The sequence below is a fragment of the Labrus bergylta genome, chromosome 5, assembly GCF_963930695.1.
Source record: "Labrus bergylta chromosome 5, fLabBer1.1, whole genome shotgun sequence".
In the NCBI taxonomy this organism is placed as follows: domain Eukaryota; kingdom Metazoa; phylum Chordata; class Actinopteri; order Labriformes; family Labridae; genus Labrus; species Labrus bergylta.
This window is the reverse complement of record NC_089199.1, coordinates 8,451,892-8,479,375: the sequence shown is the minus strand read 5'-3', so window position 1 is coordinate 8,479,375 and position 27,484 is coordinate 8,451,892. Positions and strand designations below refer to the sequence as shown.

Sequence of the window (27,484 nt, the reverse complement as noted above, 5' to 3'; positions counted from 1 at the left end):
CAAAACAATAATGTGCCACTTTGCGCTCTGTGTAATTGTTAACTGAAAAGTTAAAATTAATTTTCTTTAAATGCATTAAATATATGTTCTGTCTTATAGGCCTTCTTACGTCCATGTTTTCATTGTATGAATGTGACTTGTCATATTCTAAAAGTGAAGCAGAAGTGAAGGCTGCTTTCACTCACTGTAGTCTGTAATAGATTCAGTTACCCTGGGAGCACGAGTTATTGATTTACTAATAAAGTTGTAATGTAATTTGGGAATCAGCGGCTTGCGAACATTCCTCACATCTGACTACAATTCCCATCAACCCTTGCGGTGGGTTTCACGTAACCAGCCGTTTCCATCAACTTCAAACAGCCTTTTCGGAGCCTGGCAGCAGTGTGTGTCGCCTGGCTGTGCTGCTTCTCCCTCTGGCCTGACAACTGGAAACATGCTTTCCTTCGCTTTCAGACAACTCACACGGGTAAGTTTATGATAAAGCGCAGTTTTTGTGTCACATATTCTGTCATGATTTGCGTGATTTACCTGGCGTTTATTGTACAGGGGGAACTGTGAGCTAGCTTAACGCCAGTGTTGCCCACAACCAATGTATAGTCGCGTGGGAAATTAAAGTTGCCCTCGGCTTTCGTAAAATGTGCAGTTTTCACTTAATAAGAGTTTATTTCTCAGTTTATGGGATTTTCTGTCCTGTCTATAATGTATTTTGAAATCCTAATGTCTGTTTGTTAGCTAATAAGCTAGCTGGCTAGCTGCCAATGTTACATAGCTGCTCCTGTGTCCACGTAATGATGCAACAGCGACTGCTCAGTTTCATCATGTGGAGGAGTGCAGGAAATAACACGAGTCAACATGCTCCTCTATCCACCCCTATTCAGCTAAATCTCTACTTTATATGAATACAGTATGATGAAATAAATGTTTGTAATTTTGTTAAACTATTTTATAGTTATTCGGCACTACACTCATTGTTTTGAACACACAGGGGTAAAAGTCAAGTTAAAAGTCAACAAAAGTATTATACAATGATTTATGTACTAGGTAGGGGTCCAGCCCCCAATAACGTTCAAAGTACAAAATGAGGCTGAAGGTCCAAGCAAATATTAACCTCTTGATTTGAGATAACAATGTAACATATAAGTGTGTATAGCAGACAGTTGAAAGTTGGATTATTTATTACTCTGGGAGAGCTGTATGGGCAAATGTTACTGTCCTGATATGATTCTAATCCTATCTTTATGTTGTACTAAACTAGATAGTCATCAAATGTCATACATGCACACTTACTACTCAGTTTATGAGGTACACTTCATTTAAACAAATGTTAAGCAGCACACATTTTAAGCAGAATTTTCTTGTTGCTGAAATGTGCGTTATAAATAAGCTTGCCTTAAACAAATGGTAAAGCTTAAATGTAATTTTTTTTAAAACAATTTTTAGTGTAAAACATACTAATTGTATTACAATTAGCAGTGACCACAATGAACATAATTAACTCATCTGTATACAACTTCAAACAAAATTAGGGTAACATAACACTTATGTCTTCCATAGTAGGTTTGTTAATCATTAGTACACAACATTGATTGTCAAATTAAAAGAGTCACTAAAAGTGTTAAAAAAAAAACTTATTTAATAATGGAAAAATATATATAAATGAGGAACATCACTGTAAGTAACAACCTCACATTTCACAGGGAATTTTAATTTCCTGATTTTTCTGTAGTAACTGAAGCTCTCTTGATTCACGTTTTTGAGACAAATTGGTCAGCCAGTGATCTAATTGACGAGTTAGTTCACTTAAAGTTTTAAAATTTGACAGTCTTTTATCAAACATGTTGTTCAAATAGAAGAGACATCAGAGTGATGGAGGTGTGGGGGAGAAAAAAACATGATTGAAGGATATTAATAGACTAATTTTGAACTTAATGAAGTGACCCACTTTTAAGATGATGTGACTTTCATGCAGTAGTTCAGAAACAACTAGGCTATTGCAAGTATGTGCCAAAATTGTGTGGCATGTATTCAGACCTAGTTTTAGAAGTCACTGTCGGTTTGTTTGAACTTTAATACTGTACGGACTGGTTCACATGCATGCATGTGGTTCCAATTGGTTCTAATCGGGTAATTGTGTAAGTGTGCATCTTCATTGACCTATTAAGCAACTCACATGACTCCATCTTTCTTTGGGTTAAGCCATGCTGTGACTGCACAGGACCTGTATGAGCGAAGCCTTGTTCACACTTGCACAAAACTCCTGAAAAACTCCTGAAGTTTTTGGAGTGAGCTGCATGCTTGAACGCAAACAACAAAATTTTTCACTCTGACTTTATATGGAGTTTCTCCTGCCAGCCCCCTTGTACTTTTTCCTCAGAAAGTCTAAATTAGCTGATAGGAGAAAGCAGCAGGTTGAAATCAGGAAAATTCCCCTCTAGCGGGTTGGAGGAGGTGTTGACATTCATCCCATGCAATCGGTGCACGACCTGCAATCTCTCTGCATGTTATGAGGATGATTCATTACGTTTTTGTTCTACAGTATGATCTTCCCTTTTTTGATGTTGGGATTCTGTCAAACTACACGTACCATTTGATATAAAGCTAAATATTCTAATTATAACATTGTATAGTGGACTCTATTGCTTTGTCAGCCACTTTCACATGGTTCTTTTTCAGTAATTTCTTGCCTCAGGAGACCCCTCAAACCCCATCTTGCCCAACAGGGATAGTCTCAAACTATGAGATGCATGTGTGAACAACAACAACCAACAACCTCTGGTCTTGGGTTACCATTGGGTTACCCTAACCCAATGGAGAAGTGCAAAATCCTGCAGTTCCTTGAGTGTCCGTTTGAGGATGGCTGCAGGAACACCGGAATGCACATACACATAACTGCCAAAAAAGCAGGGCTTATGTTTTTGTGGCTGGGGTAACCAAATATGGTTTACCTATACTAGTTTCATTTTGAAGTTTAAAAACCCTCATGTTCTAATAAATTGAAAAATCTCATTAACGCAGCAAAGCTTTGTTCTCAGCACCACTTTTGTTCTCATCACCACTTTTAAAGTATTGCAAAGCATTTATCCTAACCCATGAATTGTGGTACCTACCTATATCGTGAGGTAGAGGTGGGCGATATGGGAAAAGTATCATATCACGATTTTTTTTTTTGCACAATCACGATCATGATTTTATCACAATGTTTTTCATACTGATCTTTAGACTAATTTGTAAGTTACTGTCCAGTTCAACCAAACTTATTTCCCTGTATAATGTTTTTAAATGCACAAAAACTGTGCAGACAAGTTTAATCTATTTGAAAAACATCTTTGTAGGAGGTCTGGAGGTCTCTCACCCAGAACATCTTTAGCACCAGAAATGTCTTTCCCTTAATTTGATCAATATTTATGCACAATTTGAAGGTTTTCCTCTTTTTGTGTACATCAGGAACATTTTCACACAGTGATGCATTCATTTAAAAACATGGGTTAGGGCTACGAGACTTTGAGTTCTTGTGTTTCTGTTCTATTTAGCCCTGCAGAATTCCTACAGCTATAGCTTCATATCGGCTCTGCAGCCTTTGTTGTTTTTTATGACATCATTGGACTAACTTTAGTTTAGTTTATATATAATCAAACATAATACAGAATGTGTTCATTCTGTGACACATGATTAAAGTAAGTTTTACTGACAGAGCAGTTTAATTCATAGAGGGGGCGGGACATCGTTGATTGACAGACAGACAGTCACCATGGTTACTCACTCTCACCTGCCTGCTGCTGCACACAACATGTAACGTCGTTTAGCATAATCCCTATAAATTCAGGGATTCACCCACAGGTGAGCTTCGGGTGGAGAAGCTTGATAGTAACTTTCAGAAACCGAGACAGAGCAGAAAACACCGACAGCAACATTTTAAACACCGGGGTTATATCTCTCATCACTGACTGTCTGAGCTCCACTCTGTCTGACTCTCTGCAGACTGTGAACGTCTCTCCAGCTCGTTAATTGTTTTCTTGTGTCGCTATCTGATATGTAAACTTAACTGTGCAAACTATGCAGATAAGTTAACTGTTGCTCACGGTGTGTTAGTTTGAAAAAATATCAGAACAGTTGCAAATAACCGGGATGGAGTTGTTTTTGCGGACTTTACTTTTAAGTTTCGTTTTCACCGCTGCGGAGCAAAAAAGGAGGGGGCGAGACGAGTCTGTGTCGGAGCATAAACTGCAGCATGATAGAATAAACACATTAGCCCGGTTCTACGATCTCTCTGCTTTGGCAGATCGTCAGCACGTTAAAATCCTTCACGATCAACATCGTTATATCGCCCACCACTATCGTGAGGTCATTACCAATACTCAGACCCAGTCCACACAGCTTGCACATGGATGCCTTGTGGCATCAGAAAGCCCAGCTTAGACTTTTTTCACTATCACCATCTTGATCACAAGTGCTGGTGTGGAAAGATTTCAACATAAATGTATCATTCCACTGCCTACACCTCTTGAAGATGGGCTTTGTTGCAGTCATTGCTTAAGTCTATGATTGTCACTCTGACAACCCTTTGACCCGAATACAGTGGAGTTGCTCTGGACTCTGCTTCCATCCGTCCCTTCACGCCTCTTCACCCCATCCAGATTTCTCAGTCTAGTGTTATCCAGACAGAATCACAGGGCAATTTGTAACGGACAGCCCTGCTATTAGTCAGTGACAGGGAAAGAGGCAACTGTGTGTCAGACTGAAGGATGCTACTGCCCTGTTGACACTTCTTCTCTCTAACCTTATGTATCTGTTTTTTCTGCAGTACCTCTTCTTAGTCCCCTCTGTTTTCTTCTGTTACTGGGTTGATTGTTGTTTGGTACAGCTACTGATGGACAGCAGTCATCTGTAAAATTGACTCGCCTCAGGAGCTGCTGCAGGAAATGGGCAAAAATAATACAGAACAAGGATTAATGAAATGATTTTTTTTCTTCCCCTTTGTTCTTCTGTGCTCTTGGTCTTTGGACACAGATGTTTGACGGGAAAGGTAAACTGCCAACATTTACCTTATCATTGTCACGCAGATCCAGTGCATCTGTGACTCTGCCATTATTTTGTGCGCGTGTTGATGTGGCCCATCCGCCCCTTTTTCTCACAGCAGGGTTTTCATCAAGTTCACCTTCAAACAACAGCGTCATCTGTCGCCTAAAAATAGTCCTGCTGTGACATATTTGGTGCTTGTATCTTGGCTCTAACTTTCTTGGATCAGTTTACCTTGTGTTTATTAATTAATCTCCCTTAATGATCAATGCTGACAAATGAGGCAGGAAAGCGGAGCAGGGGACCACAGGGACCCACCTGTGAATTTTATGTTAAGCCTGTGATGTCCTTGTTTGGACAACATGGTAATGATATTGTCCATAACATACAGACTAATAAAATGAGACTTGTGTGCTACTATTCTGAGCATGTTAGCCATTATGTCACAAAGGTTGACATGACTGTGACAGGATGAGGATGGAAAAAGGAAAGCAAGGATAAAGGTGAAGGTGAGGAAGAGAAGGAGGAGCAAGAGGAGGGGGAATAGGCACCCTTGTCTGTTTTGGAGTCGTCAGTAGCGCTATAACCACAGCAGTCTTGGCTTGTGGTGGTTCTTCTGCCACTGCTTTCCCTGGCACTGGTGTGTCCCAGCAGAATTGCAGACAGCAAAGGACAGTTCCCGTCAAGATTTAATGACCCGTGTGATTTCTCTGCGTGAAACGTGTCCTCAGAGGCAGCCCAACCTGTCTCCCCAGGCCTTCATCTCCTCCAGAACCCAGAGGGGGGGCCCTATCCTCTTTTCCACAATCTCCACTGCCATCGGTGACAGAGGGTCAGAGTAGAGTCTGTTAGAAATCCGTTATTAATGTGCCAAACGCCTCCCCTAGTATGCACCCCTGTCCCCTCTTGCCACCCCAGGGAGCAGATGAAGAGGCGGAGTAGAGAGGGTGGGCCAACGATGGAGTAGATAAACTATCTGTAGGCTGTTTCCCCAGGATATAGACTTCTCTTTAACTGTCATTTAGTTTTTTTTTACTATGGATGTTGCATTTTAAGACTATTTTGGCATTGTTAAGAAGATTCCCCAGTTGAACCGTTTTTATTACTGGTATTTACGTCCATTGTTAAAATCGTTTAAAGTTTGTCTTACAATGTGTCAAAAAGTACAGAGTTGGTATTGTTGCTAGATTTACAGTGCAATAAATATACAACAAAAGATTAAGAGCCAAAATCTTTTCTACACCACATGGAGATGGCGTAAATTGCATTTATTTCATGTGGGTGTCCTCAACCAGTTCTAAGTATTGTGTTAATTGCTTTTTAATGATGCTATTAAAAGGGAGGTTGTCCCTCACACCCCAGCACACCTGTACAAATGATAACTATAGGTAGGCAGTGGTGGGATTGATCTCAACACAGAGTCATCATCATATTGTTGATTAAATGATGGGAGAGACCACATTTGTTATGAGTGTAATCAACCTGTAAAGGATTTTTTATTTTATTTTTTTACCTCAGTGTTATCCAACATAGTGCTCAAATACAAGGAAGTCGTTTGATGACAAGTGTTTATATATATTATAATCTCAAATCATGTTTTGTTTGCACAGCTAAACAATAATTTTGATGGTAAAATAATCTGTCACGTATACAACAATATGATAACTACAACAGTAACACTATAAAACTCTGAATACAAAATATATGTTTGATAAACCATATTTTAAATGTAATATTCCCTTTTCAGTGCATTCTTTTACTGCTGTTATCATTCAACTGACGCAACAATCACTATCATGTACAAGGACATGTTTGTCTGCTAAATTATTCACCTCTGCCCCAAGCCAACAGAATATCAGACGAATCAAAAACAATCATTCTTATTTGTGAAACTTTTTACAAAAACAAAGTTAAAATGCCTATAAAATACAGACATTTGAATAGTTGTATGAAATCCCCCTAGGCTTTGTGCTTTATTCAATTCACATAACTTTATTTATCCGTTAGGAACTTAAGTTATGTTAAAAAGCATCAGTGCGCACACAGCTCACATGTATTACTGCACAGCACAAAAACAAACCACACACATCACATATCAACATCCAAAGTGCAAGCAAAGAGTAGTGAGTGATTGAAGCTAGTAAGCCATTACAATTGATTCATGACAGATAAGCAATAAATAATGCTAAAAATTCAATTTTCTAGAGAAGTTACAAGATTGTTGTTAAGTAAATCAGATACTGACTGCACAACTCTTGTATTTTTTTTATATAACCGTTTTTTTTGCCTGAAAGATTTTGTACTGCTCAGTGTGTATTTGATTGATTGAAATATTTATCTCAAAGTTGGTAAATTATTCCAAACATTTTTCGAGAACCATTGACTTGGAAAAAACCCAGTTGGCTGAGCTATAGGATACTTGTTTAAACTAGAAAAAAAAAAGACAGAAAATTGTGTAGACTCCATACACTCACATGATCAGGCATTGCAGCAGGAGACCTCACCAGCTCCAGTCCAGATTAGATAAGCAGGAAGTGCTGAATCGTTTCTCTACATGCCTCCTTTGGTACACTGAGGCTGTAAAAGTCAGTCCCTCAGTTTGTAGAAGTGCTGATTGACGCATTTTTGAACAACCATGCTGATTATTGATATCATGCAAACACGCCAGTTTTTAATTATACCAGGCTAACCCTTGGACTGTAGAAAGAGCCCTGCAATGTCTCCTAATTTATATAGGAGAAATCTTCTGAGTGCTGCCACAAATATGTAAAATAATCAAATACATTATGAAGATATGTTTGTTTCTTTCTCTACAGTACTGACATTTTTTTACTCAAAAAATGATACATGTGCTTAAAGTTAGCCCCCCTTTATACAACCTCATAGAAAGAAAATATTGATTTAGCTGCCACACAACTTGACACTCTCTGTATTGTTATTTGATGCGTGATGTTGCAGTTTTGATTACATTGCTAAAACTTGGTAGTAATAAAAATTAGGGGTGGAAAAAATGTCTGTAAGGCCCTAACTGGTGTGATACAATTATCAAATTGCTTGTGCCAAATATCAATATTTTAATTATGATTTTAGAAACAAAACTAAAGTTTTCACTGGCAGTTTGACTCACCATCTCATTACTTCATAACTCCTCATGGTGGTGCTTATGACTTGAATAAGGGTAATGTGAACTGAAGTTAATCGGCCAAAGATAAGGAAAAGAAAACAATGGGATAACATTGGCAGAATAATATCAGAGGTAGGAGAAGAAGCACAGTAAGAGGTGAAATTGACTCCATTTAGTAGTAAATTATTACCTTCACTTTACGTTTAACTGGCATTTAATATTCTTCTGTTAAACAATTATCATGGTATTGCGTATATAATTGTCTTGCAATATATAATTGATTAAATATTTGTTGTATCGTGATGTTATTTTTATCGTGGGCCATATATTGTGTATCGATAGTTTCCCTGCCTTTCACTCCCCTAACTATCTCCACAACCTCTGACAGAGTTTTCTGCAGTGACGTTGTGTTGAAGTGAACCATTTTCTCACGATGTCTCATCATCTTTGCCACTTCTCTTCTGCCCACAGCCATTGTGCCAGCGAGCCCCAGTTCGTCTCAGTGTACGTGGACAGCAGTCCCATGCTGCTACCCGTGCAGTGGATGAAGATCGACCATGGACAGGCCAAGAGAGTCTGGCTCAGGACGACCCTGAGATGTGGGATCTGCTGCTAAAGGAGAAGGACAGGCAGTGCCGTGGATTGGAGCTCATTGCTTCAGAGGTAAAACATATTTCACAGATACAAAAGATGTTTTTTTATTTTTTGACTTTGTGTTTTACGATGTGGCTTTTTTATTGAACACTCCCTGGTCACTCATTGGCCTAGTAAGGGTGTTCATTGAAACGTTAAATATAAAAATAGAGGTCTAAGGGAAGAAAGCACCCAAATAAACTGTCAAAGTTGATCACAATTCATGTTATATGGCTGAACACTGTAGCCTATTTCATGTCTACTTAACAGTTTATCACCTTCAGCTCTTAAGTCCAGTGATAAACTTATCTGAAATGCCAGGATAGCTTTTGTGTACAGCTCAGTGAAAGAGAAAAATAAACTCAAGATGTTTTTAGTTAATAGTCCATGATTATTTAGAAAACAAACTTTAACATCCTGATGCATTGAGACGTGCTGGCTGTTACTTTGAAGTAACGGGAAGAAGACTTTTCATTCTTAAGGTATTGTGATGGAAAAAGAAAATCATTGCTATCTTCAGTACAGTTATATATTTCACGCCTTTTGACTCATTTCTAAAGAAAGCCAGTTGAAACACTTACTCAATGCCTGGAGGAGCTGGCAGCATGTCCCCTGTATGTTGGCAGTGCAGGGAGATAAGAATGCCTCATCACCTCTGATTAGTCTTCTGACAAATTGGAAGAATGAATAGACCTGCTTGCTTCATGGAGTCTTTTCTATGTTTTTTGTTTTTTATTTTTACTGCTACTAGCATTGACAGAAAAGGTATTAGAAGAGTTGATCAGGGCCCCCCTGTGTAGATAAAGACACAATGTACAGCAGGCATTACAACAAGTGATTAAAGGTTTGCATTCTAAATTCATAACCTGAAAATATGGATTTATTAACTACTTATTTCTTTCCTAAATCATCCTGCTTTTGCATGTTTGCTATGCATGTTGCATTGTATAGCAGCACATTTGATGTGTTTTATGTTACCTTTCTGCTAGGCCAAGATACCGGACTTTCTGGCTTCAACATACAAATGTTGAAAGAGATATGAACTCTGACAAGTGTTGTAATTTTGAAGAGCAAATTTATACAAAGTGATTCACACTTGGCTTTTAATTATTAAAATGGTCACAGCAGGATATAGTTTCTGTAAGCAATAACAGTTCAGTGTTTACTAGGGGTGTCTCTTGTGATATTAAAACATGACAATATTTCTTGTTTAGATGTAGCACTACCTAGACCATGAGAGATGCCCTCGCCTCTTTTAAGAAGATCACAGCTGATCTGTGGTCCGTTTGTATAACCTCTCACTGTCCGGTGGAACGTGAGGAGGATTGGTAGAAAATGTAAGGTATCACTATGGTTTAAAAAGATGTACTGCTGCTAAAACCCTGTGCAGAGTCCCAGTGAAAAGAATCCAGTATTTTATATGTACATCTTCGTGGCCTATACATGCACTAAGACACATCTGGTCTGTATTCATCATGCAGCTATCTTGTAGCTGTGTCATGTAACATCAATCAAAAACTAAATGTTAGTAATGTTACAGTGTGTTTTACACTGCTGCTGTTAACTGCATCTTGTAAGCTGTAAACTTTTTGCTCCAAAAACTAAAGATATAGTTCCTAACTAATGCTCCCAGTTTGTTATGTTATACTCACACATCCACTAAGTGAATGGCGTGTGTATGTTATGTGTTCAACCCTGTCAAAGCTCATACAGGAAAAAAAGGTCTCAAAAAAAGACAACAAAGACTTCTGTAGGTTACAGATAACGTTATTCACAGAAATATTTTTCTTTTGTGTTTAAGTTGATGTCCCTGATGGAGGGTGAAGCAAAAAATGTCCACTTACCATTTAAGTTTTAAACTCATAATAATAGAGATATTGTAAATACCAGCTCAATGACACAAATACGATTAAACGCTAGGCTTACATCAGCATACACAAATATACATAGCACATATATAGCATTTAAATAAAAAAGAGTTCAGCTTTTTCGAACTGAATTGTAACAATGAGTATATAGTGAAGAAAAGGAGGATGTGTCACTTTATCAAAATGCATTTTAAAGTGCTGTTAAAATTCACAATTTGAGTCATGGATAGCTAAGGAGTAGAATAGGTAAATTATAACTAGCTTCTTTTTTTTTTTTTTTTTTTTGCCGATCCCGAAAAAACCCCCGGATCCAATCCAAACCATGAGATTTGTGATCCAATGCATGTACCACTAGTGGCAGCATTTTGGGTACCCAGAGGAAACAATAAACTGTGACAGAAACAAACAAGATAGAAAAATATGTAACGATGACATTCATTACAAGATGATTACTAGCTAAAACATTTCAAAACGGACCTGCTTTGTTTTGCATTTTGTCACTTTCATTCAAATAAAATACTATATATCAATTCATGTGTTTAAAGAAAAAAAAAGGGTTAAAATAGTGTGTCATCTCTTTATTTTGAACCTGATATTGTGCATCTTCTCATTTGTTTCTCCTCCTTCAAAAAATCTTCACTATCCAAAAGAGCAGACAGGGTTTTATCTTGTTCTGCTCTTTCTGTCCTCTCCTGTTTTTCTTCACCACAGTAGTTGTTCAGTGGAGTATATCGGCCCCCTCTCTACACAAAGCCTGACCGCTCTAGTGCGAGATAAAGCTGATATCTTCATCCTGCCTCCTCCCCACCGTACTCTCAGCAAGGCACATCACTCTACAGCTTAGGGAGGCATTCCTTGAATGATAAACATGTTTTCTACATAATTCAACAAACATACAGACGCTGCTCCTCTCACTTAAAGACCATGAGACGTAAATACATTTCATTTTCTACTATATTCACTAATCTTCTGCATGACATACGCAGCAGAGAGCTGTTATTTTTGATCTCTTTTTGGCTTCTAGGTGAATCATTAGCATAAGCGCACACACACACACACACACCACTAAAGAAGAGAGTGGAGAACTGTGGGGTTTTTCTGTCCAACCTTATTACTGGATCATCATTGTGATAAACTTCCTTATGAGTGTTGTCAGTTTCTCAGTTTGAGTAATAGTAGTTATGTACTAGTAGTCAAGCAGAGTTTATTTGTAGGCTTGATAAAAAAAGATTGATAAACTCACTGATTATTCATGCAGTTGAGGCAACTGTAGTAGAAATCCCAGAGTAGGATTGTAATTCATTAGGAGAAAAAAGGCCACATACATGACAAGAAAGAGAACTTTGGGGGATAAAAGTACAATTTTGCAGCAAAGTTTACTTCCAAAAATGTTTTGCAAACAAAAAAAAGCCACACCTATTTTTCCAAGGATGTGCAGAAAAGTTTCTTGCATTATCTTGTATCTTCCAGCAGTGAGGCAATCAGCATTGTGAAGTGCAGAGTGTTAGTCTATGGAAGTCCAGAGGTTCAATACTGTAATGATTGCCTTTAGCTGGAGGGGGGGATTTCTCACTATCACTTAACAGACTTTAATTTGCGATCCTTGTCCCTTCTGTCCACTCGAGCCATTGATCCAAGGGTGTGTGTGTGTTTGTGTGTGTGTGTGTTTGTGTGTGTGTGTGTGTGTGTGTCTGTGTGTATGTGTGTGTGTCTGTGTGTGTGTGTGTGTGTGTGTTCTCACCACAGAATTTCTGCAGTCGAGCAGCTCTGGAGGCTCAGGGTTCCTGTCTAAACAACAAATACTCTGAAGGCTACCCAGGGAGAAGGTGAGGGTGTTTATTCAGTCCCACCCAGCTTATTAACTCTGCTGATATTCACTGCTGTAGGATATTTGTTACACAGATGCACACATACTGTAGACACTCAAAGATTTGTCTGGCGTTATCCTGTCTGCCCTCTGATAGTAGATGCCAACCGCACGGCAAACAATCACACAGCTCTGCCTTTCAGAAGAAGTTGCCTGAGGAGAAACACTGGAAGAATTTAGTGCAAAGGCTAACAGTTGAACATTTACTGTGTTCAGTTTCCCTATTTCTGTTATTTCCCTTGGATAATTCACAGTTATCTGCAGCGAACAGAGCTGACATGTTTTACATGTTTCTCATTTGATCCTTTTGATTCCTGGAATACAAGCCTACTATAAATCTCCCTCCAACTGAATGTGCTATTCCCCCCCCCTTCATCCTACTCATCAGCTGTTTTACACTTTAATGTAATGAAACAAAAGGGTGATCTCATTCAATGAGTGGTTTGTTCAGAGGCCATCTGTTGCTCCTTCATCTGTAATTACGCTGAAAAGGTTTGTTGAGCGTTTTCACCTGAGATGTCCCAGACCTGCTGCAGTAGTTTCCAGTTCACATTTGTCTTGATTACTCTTCATTTTTTGATCAACAGGGATCTTTGTTGCATAGCTATGATTTATAAATGCATTGCTGATATTAAATTATTGTAAAGCAGCTATAACTTAAAGTTTTAAAAAATGTGTCAAATGAGAATGTGACAACATGTAAGTAGTCACTTTAAATTACTTTTAAATGACTTTTTATGGATTTGGCTCACTCTTAATCCTGTTTCATTTTCAGCCACAGCTGGTATATGTTTCCATCAAAAACCCACAGCTTGTGAACATAGCAGAACATTTAGCAACCAAACAGTCAACTATTTTCCTTAGGGGTTTGATGGTGAAGAAAATTAAGTATTTAAGAGTAAACAGACAGAACTCCAAATGAACATATTTTTTCTCTAACTGCTGAACATTGACAAAGCAACTATTTGCAAACAAAATTGTTCCCAATTTCAGAGGTGTTAAAATGTCACTCAGCTCCAACTCTGGTGACTGACATTTTACTGTTGTAATTTTGTGTCTTCTAGCAAATTACCTTATGCTGTGTTTCTCTTACCCTGCCCTCAGATACTATGGTGGAGCCGAAGTGGTCGACCAAATCGAGCTCCTGTGTCAGAAGCGAGCCCTTGAGGCCTTCGACCTGGACCCTGCTCTGTGGGGAGTCAATGTCCAGCCGTACTCTGGTTCCCCCGCTAACTTTGCCGTCTACACCGCTGTGCTGAACCCCCACGACCGCATCATGGGCCTGGACCTGCCCGATGGAGGACAGTCAGTAATCACTGCTGCTTTCTTTCTATTCTTATTCCTCAACCTGTCACTTATCTTCTCTTCTCCTAACACTTTTTCAAGCCAACCCAGTTACATATCGGTCAACACTCGTGTGATGAGTTTTTCCTGCACATTTCTTTAACTGAAAAGGCTGTTTTTAAGTCTGTTTATATTTTGCTTTTTGTCACCTCAGTCTGACCCATGGCTACATGTCTGATGTGAAGAGGATCTCAGCGACCTCAATCTATTTTGAGTCCATGCCCTACAAACTAAATGTAAGTAGAGAGCATCTGATATCAACTAACAAGTTATGGACTGTCCTCTCCTGCTAGTGCTAGCTTTTTGTGTCATGGTGAGAAGCAGTTTCAACAGTAAAATCTGTTGAAATGGGACAACAGATGTTAGAACATGTATTGTTATAAAAAAAAAAAAACAGTTAAGCAGATGGAAGTGTAGTCATACTTACAAATATCTAAAATATGGTATCTATGATGTGATATTGCAATGTCAGATGAAAGGACTCCAATAATAACATGTTCAGAGATGTACATAAGTTTCTCACAAAGTTGATATCTAAAACTGATAACCACATGGACCAGTTCAGTTGCAATGCTGGTGTGTAAGGTCTGCAGTCTCCATATGTCTGATACAAAGAATTGCGTTCCACTCCAAAACTGTAAAGAAATCCTGCCATTATCTAAAGACAATATTTACATATTGTACAGCATTTTTTTACAGAGCATTTTGTACCTCCCTTTTAAACTGAATTTACTTTAAAAGTCAATAAAATAAAAATATGAATACTAGTTTGTAGCTGTACCACAGGGCCAAAAATGTATCGGTCTGTACAATAAATGAATTTATTTATAATCCTGTCAGTGAAGAATTGGTATAGAAACACACTGGACATTTTTATACGCTGAGTTTTTATAACTGTAATTTATATCAATGAATCTGTACTTAAAAACTGTTTAATTACAGTTCAGTAATCCCATTTGAACAGGCCATAACATGGTGCATGACATTAACATAAACATATATATATCACACTATAAATCTGATGTTATAATTTTTAATGAAATGAAAAAGAATATCTGAGGCATTGTGAGAAATCCTGTTTTCTATTGTGAAACCCCAAAGGATGACAAAGTGTTTGTGGTTAGGGATTCAGTTTGCAACTCAAAAAAGAGAGGGACCTTGTTACTCTCAATGCAACCATACAGTAAAATTAGCAAAGTATAACCCATAAAATGTTTTCCACCAGAATTGAGATATGTGCTACACGGGCCCCTCACTCAGATTCAACAAGCATGTATTTAAGTTAGCATGTAGATATAATCAGTGCATCAGTTTTTGGTGTGCAGTATTTCATTTCTGGGGTCATAGTCATGTGGTACTTTTGGAAGCGGCTGATGGATAGCCATGAGCGTCTGCATGTCCAGACCTGCTGATGTATGGGCAGGCAGGACCCCTCTGCGAGAGAGATAATGGGAAATCGACAGGCTGGCCAGCACCACTGGCTCTGTCTTCACAATGAGCAGCTTGATGGAGTGAGGGGGCATCCATAGATGTGCTCTGGAGATGGGAGATTATCAGGTTGTCTAAATAAAGCTCTCCATCCTCCTTTCTTCTCTCCTTTTTCCTCAATGTCTCCTGCTTATTCTCCCATCCTTTCCGTCCCTCACTTTGTTATTCTGCTCTATCCTACTCTCTTTCTCCTCCCCCTGTTGTTTCGCCCCTCTGATGCTTGCAGGAGGAGTAGAAAGCTAAACATGGAGAATCAGGCTCAAAAACACACTGGTCATTTTGCAGGCCCAGTCTGACTCCATTTCCCGACTCCATTTCCCATGTCTCTGAAGTACATCCCCCCCTACCCAATGGATTGTTCAACATGTTTATGAAATGGCTCATCTCATTGTAAAGAGCAGGAAAGTCTTGACACTAACCTCTCATCTGTTGAGCCTCTTCACCAGTTGAGTAGATCTCAGAAAGGTTGAATTAGGATAAGTAGGGTGCATTAGTGCAATTTCTCAATCTTCTTCCTTGAGATTATATGTTCAAACACCTCTCTTAGATAAATTCCTTCTCCTTTTAAGGTAGCTGGAGTACCTCAAATGCAGCGGCATCAAATGATTTTCAAATGGAAAAAACATCTCTCTTCCGTGTTGATATGTTTGCTCTTGATCCTCAAGATATCTAACAACTTTTTTTTCATTCTTTCATGTTCCTTGTTCCCCTCCCCCTGACCCTGACTCTCCCTCTTATATTCTCATTTATTCATTCTCCACTTTTCTCCTCCTCCTCCTCCTCCTCCTCCTCCTCCTCCTCCTCCTCCTCTACCTCTTTCTACTCTGTTCAATTTGTCTCCCTCTCCGTCTCCTTGCAGACCGCAACAGGACTCATAGACTACGACCAGATGGAAATGACGGCCAAGCTGTTCCGACCCAAGCTCATCATCGCTGGCACCAGCGCCTATGCCCGCCTCATTGACTACGCCCGCATCAAGAAGGTGCATGAAAAACTCTCTGTGTTCACAACTCACTGAGCTTTCATCCCATCTCTCTTTCTGTCTGTGTGTGTGTGTGTGTTTCACTCTTCCTCTCCTGCTACCTGTTTGTTTTCTGCTCATGCATTAGGAAGGTCAGAACACTTTCCTTCTCTAATTCAAAACCTAATTCAACCTTTTCCACTGAACTGTCACACGCACCTGTTTCCCTTGGTGATAAGTAAGACCTAGCCAGGATCACTCCTGACCAGATCTGATTTTTTTTCCCCTGTCGGAGATCTTTTTGCTTTAAATACCCAACATTCCCTTTTGAACTTAAGCGTTTCCAACTCAAACTGGTTTTCTAGGGTCTTTCACACTTGCACTCAATGACACAGATGCTTTCTTCCTCCCTTGTCCACTCAAACAAACTAAACATACTGACTCACTAGTACACAGCAGCAACTTTTAACAGAACACTTCACTGCTCTCTTTGACAGTGCACAAGAGGCCCCTTTTTCTGTTTTGTTATACCCACCCGCTGGTTCACTTCATTCACTCCATGACTGCCTCCCTTTGTTGCAGAGCTCCACTTTAGCTTACACCATCAGATGGAGTGTCCCACCATTACAGAGCTGTGATTTTATTAAGCACCATAACTACTTAGCCACTAGGCCTGAAGTGGGGCCATCTTTTCCCCCTGGCATGTCTCTACAGAACTGTTCACTGTTTTATGGCAAAATCTGCTGGCCCAGGCTCCTCTTCAGAATTTCACTGTTATGTTACCTAGATTGGAGCATGTTTCTTTTTTTCTATCTGAAATCTGTTTCACTATCGCTGTTCATCAGCTAGCGCAGATCACCCTGTTGTGTTCTTTACTCCCTCCAGTAACCCTGCCATCTATCCTGGCTTTTAATCTAATAAACATGTGCTGATCCAGTTTAGATATGAGAGGAAGGGGTATTGTCATGATAATGCATATTAATTGGAGCACTAAAAAGATTGCTTACTGCTCTGATCATTCGCCAGCAGCTCATTTGAATGTTAGCAAGCTATTTTTTGTTTGTGCTTTTTCAATAAATGCTGGCTAGAAACAGAGGATTTATTGAATTACACTGCAGTGTAACACGCCTCTGTAGACAGTCTAAGAGTTTAATAACAACAGCTCTGTTCTGAAATATCTAACCTCTGAAAGTGAAGATACTGCTAACAAATGTAGAGGTACTCATCAAATCTTAACTCTAGGGGAAAATGTTAATATGAGCACCAAGAGATTATATCTCACTTACCGGTATTTGATCTCACATTTATTTATATTCACAGCACTGTGGCACAGATTACACTACACAGTATGGTCACTGATGTGGCAGGTTAAACATGCATATTGTCTTTATACTAACGTTAAGAACACTCTCTATATTGAGGGTACATGTATGCAAACAAAGTAAGGTGATGTCTTTAGACAGTGTAGACCTTCTCCCTGGGTTGCGCAACACAACACTGAAACTTGAGTCTATGTCTCAGTTTTGACTTTCAGTCTAATGGGAGTTTGAGTGTATCCATACTGAGTTTGCTGTTTAGGACCCCACCCCATCCTAACAAAATACTTAATTGGTAATTGACCTGTTGGCAGTAACTCACTGAAACAAGTGAGAAGTACATAACAAGTATCCTGAAGACTGATGACATGAGTTTGAGTGCATTGGTTTTGCAAACAAATCTATAATCACTTGATCAAACTTTTATTCCAGCTTTAACTAATAACTCTTTGACCTGAAAGAAGAAGAGGACTATCATTCCTACACTGTTTGTCCTGCATGGATTTAAGTATTCAAATTAAGCTGAAAACAGCACATAAACATCTTTCCCAGTACATGTCACACTATAATAAGCGATGACTGCACTTCATTTCACAGATATCACAGAGAGATGTCAGTATTTTCAATCTTAAACCCATACGACAGCAAATTCAAGTTTAATATAATTTTACATCAAGTGCTCTCCCCCAATGGAAATAAATACAATTATAAATGTTGTTTATATTCATTCTGTCCTGTTTTTACTCTTAGCTCTGCACAGACATTAAGGCCTACTTGCTTGCTGATATGGCCCATATCAGTGGTCTGGTGGCAGGAAAAGCTGTCCCCTCTCCCTTTGAATATGCTGACCTGGTTACCTCCACCACACACAAATCCCTGAGAGGAGCCAGGTAAGAACATGAGAGATTTTAATACAGTCTCAATAGTAGCACTTCACTTTTCTGTATTGCGCTGAAGAGCATCCTAAGAGGCATCCTCGTGGCAAAGCATTTTAAATTCTCTTTATCACAGACCTTTTCAGTGTCATGGAAATTATTTGTCATATTTAAGTGGAAGTTGTATTTTGTGGTGTTGTGGGGACACTTGAGGGGAAAACTCAATTACCAAGACTGGAATCTATCTGGGTTTTTATATAAAAATGGTCAATAAAAACTTTGTATGCCAATTATTTCTTTCCTGTCCAGGGCTGGCCTCATCTTTTACCGCAAAGGTGTTCGTTCAGTGGACAAGAAGGGCAAGGAAGTCATGTACGACCTGGAGGACAAGGTCAACTTCTCTGTCTTCCCCTCCCTGCAGGGTGGACCTCATAACCACGCCATCGCCGGTGTGGCTGTGGCACTGAGACAGGTCAGGACAGTACACAACACACATTGTATTTGCAATGATGTAACACTTTATTACTCTGGTTTTTGATTTCCAAATAAGGTGATCAAATTTAACAGTGAAACAGAATCTTACTGCTGAGATGCTCTAGCACAGGCTGCTGTATGCTCTCTGGGGGAATATTCTAAATACTGTAGGACACTTCTCATTGTGTTGCATGGAATGAAATGTCTCATCTGCACAATAGAAGAAGAATATCTGCTGTGACTCTTACTGTACTTTGTCCATCAGCGGTCAACACTGGACCAAATAATGTTTTTCCTTTCAAGGAAATTGTTAAAGTTATAAGTTGAAAGTATTAAAAACCTTTCTCACTGGATGCAGACTCTTCAGTTAGACAAATACATAAAAAATATGTGGTTCTATGGTGTCTTGATAATTACTTTTTAAGACACGTACTCTGACTTAAGTAAATTTATATCACTCAACCTTTCTATCTTTAATATGCGTTTGTTTGTATGTCCAGGCCCAGTCTCCCATGTTCAAGGAATATATCAACCAAGTACTTAAAAACTCTAAATCCATGGCTACAGCTCTCCTCAGCAAAGGCTACACCCTGGTATCAGGTAATCAAACTTATATTTAAGCAATCTTCTTTTGATTCTCTGTAAGATGCTGGCTCAGCAAACGGCTGGGGAAAAAAACAATGGAAAAAAAAAAAACACATCACACCACACGGCCACACAGTCAATGAAGAGAAACGTCCTGTCACAAAATGCAAATTGCGCAACAGAATAAAAGCAGAAAAGCATTTAAATTCATGATGTGCAAATAGCCTAATGTCAGTGTGACTGTCCTGTCAGTCAAGAAAATAAAAAAACAAGATTAAAGTGGTCACTTTCTGGTTGTGAGCAGATGTTTGAGTCTTGTACTGCATTACATTTTCTGGCCTCAGCTCTTTTATGATGTATAGCCTTCAATTGATACCCTAAAAACATGAACTTTTCCTGTGCTTACACTGCACAGTGTGCATGCTTTCTTTTTTCAATCCTGTTATAGACAGTCTCAAAGAAATAAATAAAGACGAAAGTGGCTGTATTGTATTTTCACACTCTATGTACTATCTAATCAATTAGGATTATTATACTATTAAATTTGACGGTCTCAAGTATGTAACTTTTGAGAGAAGTAATTTACACTAAATTGTCTTTTTTATAAACAAATGCAGTCTTCCACAACAGTTGTGCTAAAACCTATGAAGGTTACAACTTTCACTTAGTGAATCTGCTCAAAGAGGATTTGATAGAAATGATTTGGGAGGATGTAGTTTTTGGTGCAATTGTAAAGGTCTTTCTGTTATAAAAGCTGCCCTAGCTGATTAAATGGGTCAAGCAACTAGACATGAGCACAGTTTGATCAGAACAAATAATTCCATTTGTTAAGTCAGTGTTTCATAGGGATATTTCTGGATGTTTGAAGAAGAGTTTTATGACATGCTTATCCAAAGACAATCCTATGGTCGATGGTTTTAAGCATGATGCTGCCTGTTTTTTGCTCTGGCCTTTTTATGGTGTCTTAAACGTGTTTTCCTGCAGTTTAAATCCACATCAGTACATTGTACTTTTGTCTCCTTAAATAAAGTGATTAAGAATGTAAAAGTGTCGCAGAGTAACATGAAGCTGTTGTTCTGATAAACGTGGACAAATGTACTAGAAAGATGAAGATAGGAAGGATTAGAGGCCTGACACTTAATTGGCCCTTACAGTAACTGCATACATATAGTAAGGTGACCTCATCATGTTGAAAAGTTGAGTCTGAGTAAAAGCTGTAAAGACGTTTCCTTTTCTTTAGAAGTTAAACTTATGCTGAATCTTTTAGGGGGGACGGATAACCACCTGGTCCTGGTGGACCTCCGGCCTAAGGGCATTGACGGGGCTCGTGCGGAGAGGGTGCTGGAGCTCGTGTCTATCACTGCCAATAAGAACACCTGCCCCGGGGACAAGAGTGCCCTGACTCCTGGTGGCCTCCGGCTGGGTGAGGAAACTTTACATTTCATGTTGGGCTACACATTCATAGTAAAAACTGACAATGCAATATTTTTTGTTTCTGCAATTTTGGAGATAAAAAATATTATTTTTTTTAAATTTAGGTAAAACAATCAAACTTTTTATTGAAGTCATTTTCTGATTTCCAATCTAAATCTCCTCCTGCTCACACACTGGTTGCAGCCCTCTGAAAGTAGAGACAACATGTGGAGCGACACGTTTCTTCATAAACTTTATTGTGTTACTTGTATGTCATCAACCATTTTAACGATGTTCAAAGTCATGTTTAGTTTGCATGACGAGCACACTGATTGGATCTTCTGATGGAATGAAAGCTCACCATCTTGTGCTGCCTCTGACTCACAAAACACTTCAGTGTGTGCTTCAGGTGTAGCTGCTAAAAGTAAACAATCAGCTGCACATCCGCTCTGTTAACGGTCCATAAATACGGCCACAGCATTAACAAGCAGATATATGGTACATTTCAAATCCTGTTAATGAGCGTCTGCCTCAAGCGTCATGCCTGTGTGTCTGTGACAGCAGCAGCGTCTTCTTTATGTCTACTCTCTACATGCAGGAGAAAAAAAGACTGCATGCACAACGGTCAGTTCTGAGATCACTGAAGGGGATGTCAGACTTTTATTGTTATAAGTATTTGTGTATAAGTTGTGAAAAACGAGTGAACTGGTGGTTTCAGTTTGTATCAAACAGCAGGGAAGTGGCAGCATGACGTCCTGTGGTTGAATACTTCGCATCACACCTCCTGCAATGTGACTACTGCACATGCGCACGTCGCTATTTCAATAGTAAAACAATATATCATTCAGCCCTAATTACATGACATATAACCTGGCTGAGACAAGGTCTTGTCCTAATTATTGCGAGCATGATCAGAACATTAAAAAACACCACATGCTCTTCACTTAATTGGTTTTTACTAGCTTTTCCAAATGTAGCTCTGCATATGGAAATTAGTCAGCTACTAGTTAAGCCACAAGCACTCAGCACATCATGATTAATTAAGCTTGTTTGGCTTTTTAATCATCTCTCAGGAAGTTCACAAGCTCCACATCTCCTCTGCCACATTTAGCATTGTCTTAAGGCAAGGTACTACTTCATCTACACAACCGAGTATTGCATTCATTTTCTTTTAAATTGTTTATGAATATGGTGAGATTTGAACTACACCTTAGTGACCCATAAGCATTGATGTAGTTATGACACAGCTGTGTAGATTCATTACTGAAATGTCAAAAAGCTGCAGGGTGTGTTTTCTCTTTTCTTCCAAAGACCATATGCCCCCTAATAGGAAAAAAAAATGATTAGACAGTTGGACCTGTAAAAATGAAAACAGGTAATTATCAGTCATTAGCTGGGTGGGAAATTAAAATGTTGATGTAAACATCTAGCAGCTACTGACAGATTAATGTTCCAATACTAAACTACTCAATATTAAATCTTTATTGACTTTCTATAAGCTACTTTCATAAAAACATTTCCTCACCTGGTTCGTCTAAACTGCATGTTTACATTTTGTTTTGTTTCTTGCTGTCCCAGGTGCCCCTGCCCTGACCTCCAGACAGTTCAAAGAAGGTGACTTTGTGAAAGTTGTGGAGTTCATGGATGAGGGCTTCAAGATCGCCTTGGACGTAAAGAAAAAGACAGGTACTATAAGAAGGGAGATGGGTATAAAAATAAGTTGTGCCTCACCTTTTTTGTTTAATATTTTTAAACTGTACTTTAATAATGTGTATTAAATAAAAGACAAAAAATAAACAACATGATGTATGTTACATAATTGGATTGTAGGAATGTTAAATTGTTAGATACTGAAACATGAGAGAAAACAAAAACCAAGCTAATCAGGTTGTCGGTATAGCTCAGTGGAGCTCAATCCCCTTCGCACTGGTCACAGGTTCAAGTCCTGATCCTTATGCTGTTTGGTGCATGTCATCCACCAGGTCTATACTCTCATCTCTATACCGGTCCTGTCAAAATAAAGGCTAAAAAAAAGCCCAAAAAACAAGGAACATGAATAAGGAAAGTTAAAGCATCCCCTTCTCTTCTCCGTTGTCTTCCCCAGGGAAGCTTCAGGACTTCAAGAACTTCCTTCTTCAGGACCCAGAGACAGTGGCTCGCATTGCCGACCTGCGGCATCGCGTTGAAGCTTTTGCCAGGCCCTTCCCCATGCCAGGCTTCCACGACCATTAGGAAAGCCAATAAAGAGTCAGGGGGGGCTTAGCAGCCAGGTGGCAGAAAGCTGGCTGGCAAGAAGCATGCACGGAGAGGGGGGAAATATCATTGCAGTGAAATGTGGTTGAAGACACAAAACTTTCCTTTTTCCACTAAAATCTGGGAAACCCAATCTTTTTATACCTTTGCACTCATTCATCAATATATTCTTGTAAAAACATGGCCTCCACTTTGAGGTGAATAAACAATCAAATTTGACAGGTTTTTTTTAGAGCTGAAGAAACTATTTTTTTTTCTATTGTAGGTCGTCTTCAGTTGTCTTAACACCATTTCTGTACCAACATGTCAGTTCATCAGACAACGACGACCAACTGCTCTTATTATCACACTCTGTGACTTGATTAGTGTCTAAACAGATATTCTCGTACGCTACACAGATGAGTCTTAATGCTGTAAACTGTCTTAATTAATGTTACATGTAGATTTTTAGATACACATACACTTTCTCTTGTCCTTAAAACTAGGTACACAAAGGTGTTTACGAGGTGAAAACATATTCCACCTTGGATGTCTTTTTTTTTTAAATGAGAAATGAACTCAAAATGTTGTCGGGTGTATCATTCTAAGCCCTTTAACTGAGGAGAGTTTTCTGCAGCTTGTCTCTAGTGGCAGGGTCCATGTCAGATTGTACCGGGTGCTGGACTAAATCATTGTAACACCTCATGGTTCAATTTAGTCTAGTAAAGCAACACTGCAAACTAGTCAGTAAATCCCCTCTAACAAGTAAGAACTGAAAGAGTATTTTTTTCTTAGATTGCATTAGAATAAATTGGTTCGCCTTGTGTATAAATCTATTTTTGAATGGTGTTTTCGGTTTACGCTGTTATGAATGGACGATCTTTTTTCCACAGATGTCAGTTTTTAATTGCTTGGTATTTCGTTAAGACAGATAACCAAATTAATTAACAGAAACCTCAGCCTGGACTATTAAAAAAATGTTAAAGAGTTTGCAAAGTATTTACTTTTCTGTATGTTATTTAAAAAGAGTGAACTATTGTGTCTGTCATCATGTCACATAAATCTGAAGGTCTCACTATAAGCTGATGTGCCCGAATTGATTTGAGTGTTGTTAATTTGTTCATGGTGATGGGAACTGTAAAGCAGCTTAATTTGTTAAAACCTTTTCAGATTGTTTAGTTTTCCATATGGTACACAGACTAGAACTGTTTTCATTGTCACTGCATCAGTGTCAAAGTAAAGTTTCTGTTTGTTTTATGGCTCCATTGACAAAGGGTGTGCGAAATGCTGTGGTTTCTTTCTAACTTTTCACTAAACACAGCTTCTGACGGGAACCAAATCATATCAAATCTACTTATCACAACATGCTGTTAACTAGAGGTCTAGACTTTGCCAAAAAAAAAGTATCCAGTTTGTTTTATTACATTCAGTGTTCTTAAAACTATCCATGCCTACCTGTTGTCTCTTCAGATATATTACCAGCCATTTAACATCAGCACAAGTTTGAGCTTACTTTGTTTTACAGAACATTTTTATTGATTAACATTGAATTAGTATGAATTGAGTCTTAATAAAATATGATGTAATGCAAAATGATTTGTGTTTTGTTTGATATGAATGTTACATTTCAACAAGAACTCTCTTGTTTTAAGGAAGGATCAAACAGATAACTACCACTTTGGTCTGTTTGCTCATTTGTATTTGCATTTTAAGGAAAATCTGACATTCAACTCGATATTCTACAGTACTGATTACAAGAATCAATCAATGGATACAATCCGAGGCTAGCTAGCAAAGAACATTAAGGCCTAAGCCTTGTAAACTAAAGAGAATATTTGAATGGGACTTGACAATTTCCATTTCATATCATTTTGCTCATCTTATCCGAATTGTATTCTGTATTTTTTTTGTCTATGCAGAGCACTGTAAAATAAGGTGAGTGAGTTCAGTACTAGCGTTCATTGAACACATGACTTCCCTCTCCTGTCTGTAACATAAATCAAACACACCTTTCTGATAAAGCGTGCCAAACATACCTTATGCCCCGCCCCTATTCTCACTAATTTAACTGGCTTCAAAATATCTGAAACTCTAATGAAAATAGCCTACCACCACTGCTTTCAACATGGCAATTTATAAGGAAGCAGTCTATGTTATTTAGTTAGTTTCAAGTAGGACTAATTAGATTTCTTCCCAAAGGATATCCTTTCTGACAAGCTCGGAATAACTAACAATAACTACTGCACCAAGTAAGTGATGGAAGCAATGCTAAAGCTGCTGTATTAAAGCTGTGTCTGTTTGAATGCTTTATGCTACATCTACTGTAATGAAGTAACTTCTGCCTGTTTGCTCTGCCTGTTTATTTTGGTCTTGTCCCTCTAATGTGCTGAGGGGGTGGTGGCTTGGTTGGAGCCAAGATTCATTAAACCTTTCTAGCTCAGGACCAGTCATGTCAATGTGTTACCTTTACCTAAGTCATAAATATTTTGTTTCATTTTTTACAAGAGTGATTGATAGTAACAGTCCATTGGGCTATATTGTTAAAAATATGAACCTACTTTCAAATGAATGCCTTGAAATTTTAGCAATACATTGTACACACCTTCTAGATATATCAGAAGCCTTTCATTAGGAGGTTGCCATGTTTCTCTACAGTAGCTTACAACTTACAAATTCGGTCTCTAGAGCGGGCTTTTTGTATTTTTCACAAGTATTGTGGTCATGGCAAGCTCTCCTACACACTTGTAAAAGGATGGTGAGGGGGAGTGGTTGTCAGCTCTGGTTGTAGTGTGCTACCTCACCACTAGATGTCACTAAATCCCACACACACTGTTCTTATGCGGTTGGAGTCTTTGATGAATAGGGTCCAGCTCAATTCACAACAGGCCATTTCATCTTAAGTAGTCCAGCATCAGTATCCTGCAAGCACTGATATGTTAGCCAACTTTGTTATCATTCAGCAGTACTTAATCAACTCCTGTCTGCTGTGCTTACAGCTTATAAGAAGACATGACAATTAAGAGGGACAAAACAAGCACTATATTTTTTTGTCCAGTTTTTAAGATCTGTTAACAATGCCTGCAAAATCCATTACTGCTCTGTGCATTAGGAGACAGTTGTGTTTTTTTGGCTTATGCAGATAATGGAAACTGCTGCAAGAAGCTTCCATTTGTGTATGAATAAAAATGCAAGCAATGTTAACATGCAGTAGTAATTTACTGCGGTGGGGGATTTTAAGGCTCCTTACAGTTTTTGTTGGTTCATAATGAACCGTCTCCTCACCCTGTTGGGGTTTTAACACAATTTGCTGTTCCTGAGAAGCAGCACAGATGAGCGATATCTTTTAGCAGCAGAACTGATTGTAAAATCACTCTGTAAAATGAATAGGTCCATACCAAGAGAAAAAGTGGGATGAAAAAGTACTCTTCAGTTGTAATTGTCATAATTGTACACAGTATTACCCATCTGCTATATTTCCTCATAATGTGGGTCATATATCAAAGCCTTAAAACTCAGCTCTAATGTGCCCTCTGTTGTCTAGAAACACACACACTCATGAACGCTGCAAAGTGTGTAAAAATATAAAATGAAAAGATGATAAAATTCAGTTCCCTTGGTAGCTGATATGACAATAAATCACGTCTGTGTAATGAGGAGAGGGATAAATGACAATGTCAGCAATTAATTAGAATGTATCTTCAGTTTGTCGTGTGTGTGTGTGTGTGTGTGTGTGTGTGTGTGTGTGTGTGTAGACGTACTATGCGTGACTGTTCCTCTGTCACTTCAATGCCTGTCATAATTAAACCTGGCAGAAGTTGATATGATAGTAAAACGATCTAAAAATAGATAGGAAGAACTGTCTGGGTGTAATGATGTTCCAAATCATATTTAGACATCCAAGCCACACTAATGCGCTGTAATTATGCCGTAATGAAACATGAGTGCTCCTCATAAAACGCATCATTTCAGTGTGCATACCGGAGGTTTCTGTCTCTAAAATAATCCTAATCCCTGTCCTCCTAATCCTTGCATACTACCGCACCTGCTGCTAATGCCACTGATATCAATAAGAAAACAGATATTCTTCTCATTCTTTGCCGTGATCTGCTATAAAAAAAAAAAAAGATTTTTTAAAAAAAGATCAATGTAATACAATAAATAAATAAATACCCCGTGCATCCACACAGGCGTTTTCACTAATTCTGTCTCTTTTTGTAAAAAATGTGCAGAGCAAAGACAGCACAAGCAGGGAAGACATTTTATTCTACATATGCTGTTCTATTTTTTT

General features: G+C 38.6%; 1 protein-coding gene across 1 annotated transcript; it reads left to right on the top strand.

Annotated features, from left to right (window-relative positions):
• Positions 1-323: 323 nt before the first annotated feature.
• Positions 324-24,792, top strand: shmt2 (serine hydroxymethyltransferase 2 (mitochondrial)). The gene is made up of 12 exons (XM_020636749.3): positions 324-466; positions 8,612-8,803; positions 12,388-12,467; positions 13,613-13,813; positions 14,007-14,088; positions 16,200-16,322; positions 18,368-18,507; positions 18,802-18,964; positions 19,467-19,566; positions 20,819-20,974; positions 22,543-22,650; positions 23,069-24,792. The coding sequence occupies exons 1-12, from the start codon at positions 434-436 to the stop codon at positions 23,194-23,196; spliced, it is 1,506 nt and encodes a 501-aa protein (XP_020492405.1). The 5' UTR covers positions 324-433; the 3' UTR covers positions 23,197-24,792.
• Positions 24,793-27,484: the final 2,692 nt, after the last annotated feature.

Excerpts from the sequence above, each read along its gene's own strand:
- shmt2 (XM_020636749.3), top strand. The coding sequence starts at position 434 with ATGCTTTCCTTCGCTTTCAGACAACTCACACGG. Across the intron at positions 13,814-14,006 it reads GACCTGCCCGATGGAGGACA|TCTGACCCATGGCTACATGT; the intron begins GTCAGTAATCAC and ends TTGTCACCTCAG. Across the intron at positions 20,975-22,542 it reads TCCTGGTGGCCTCCGGCTGG|GTGCCCCTGCCCTGACCTCC; the intron begins GTGAGGAAACTT and ends TTGCTGTCCCAG.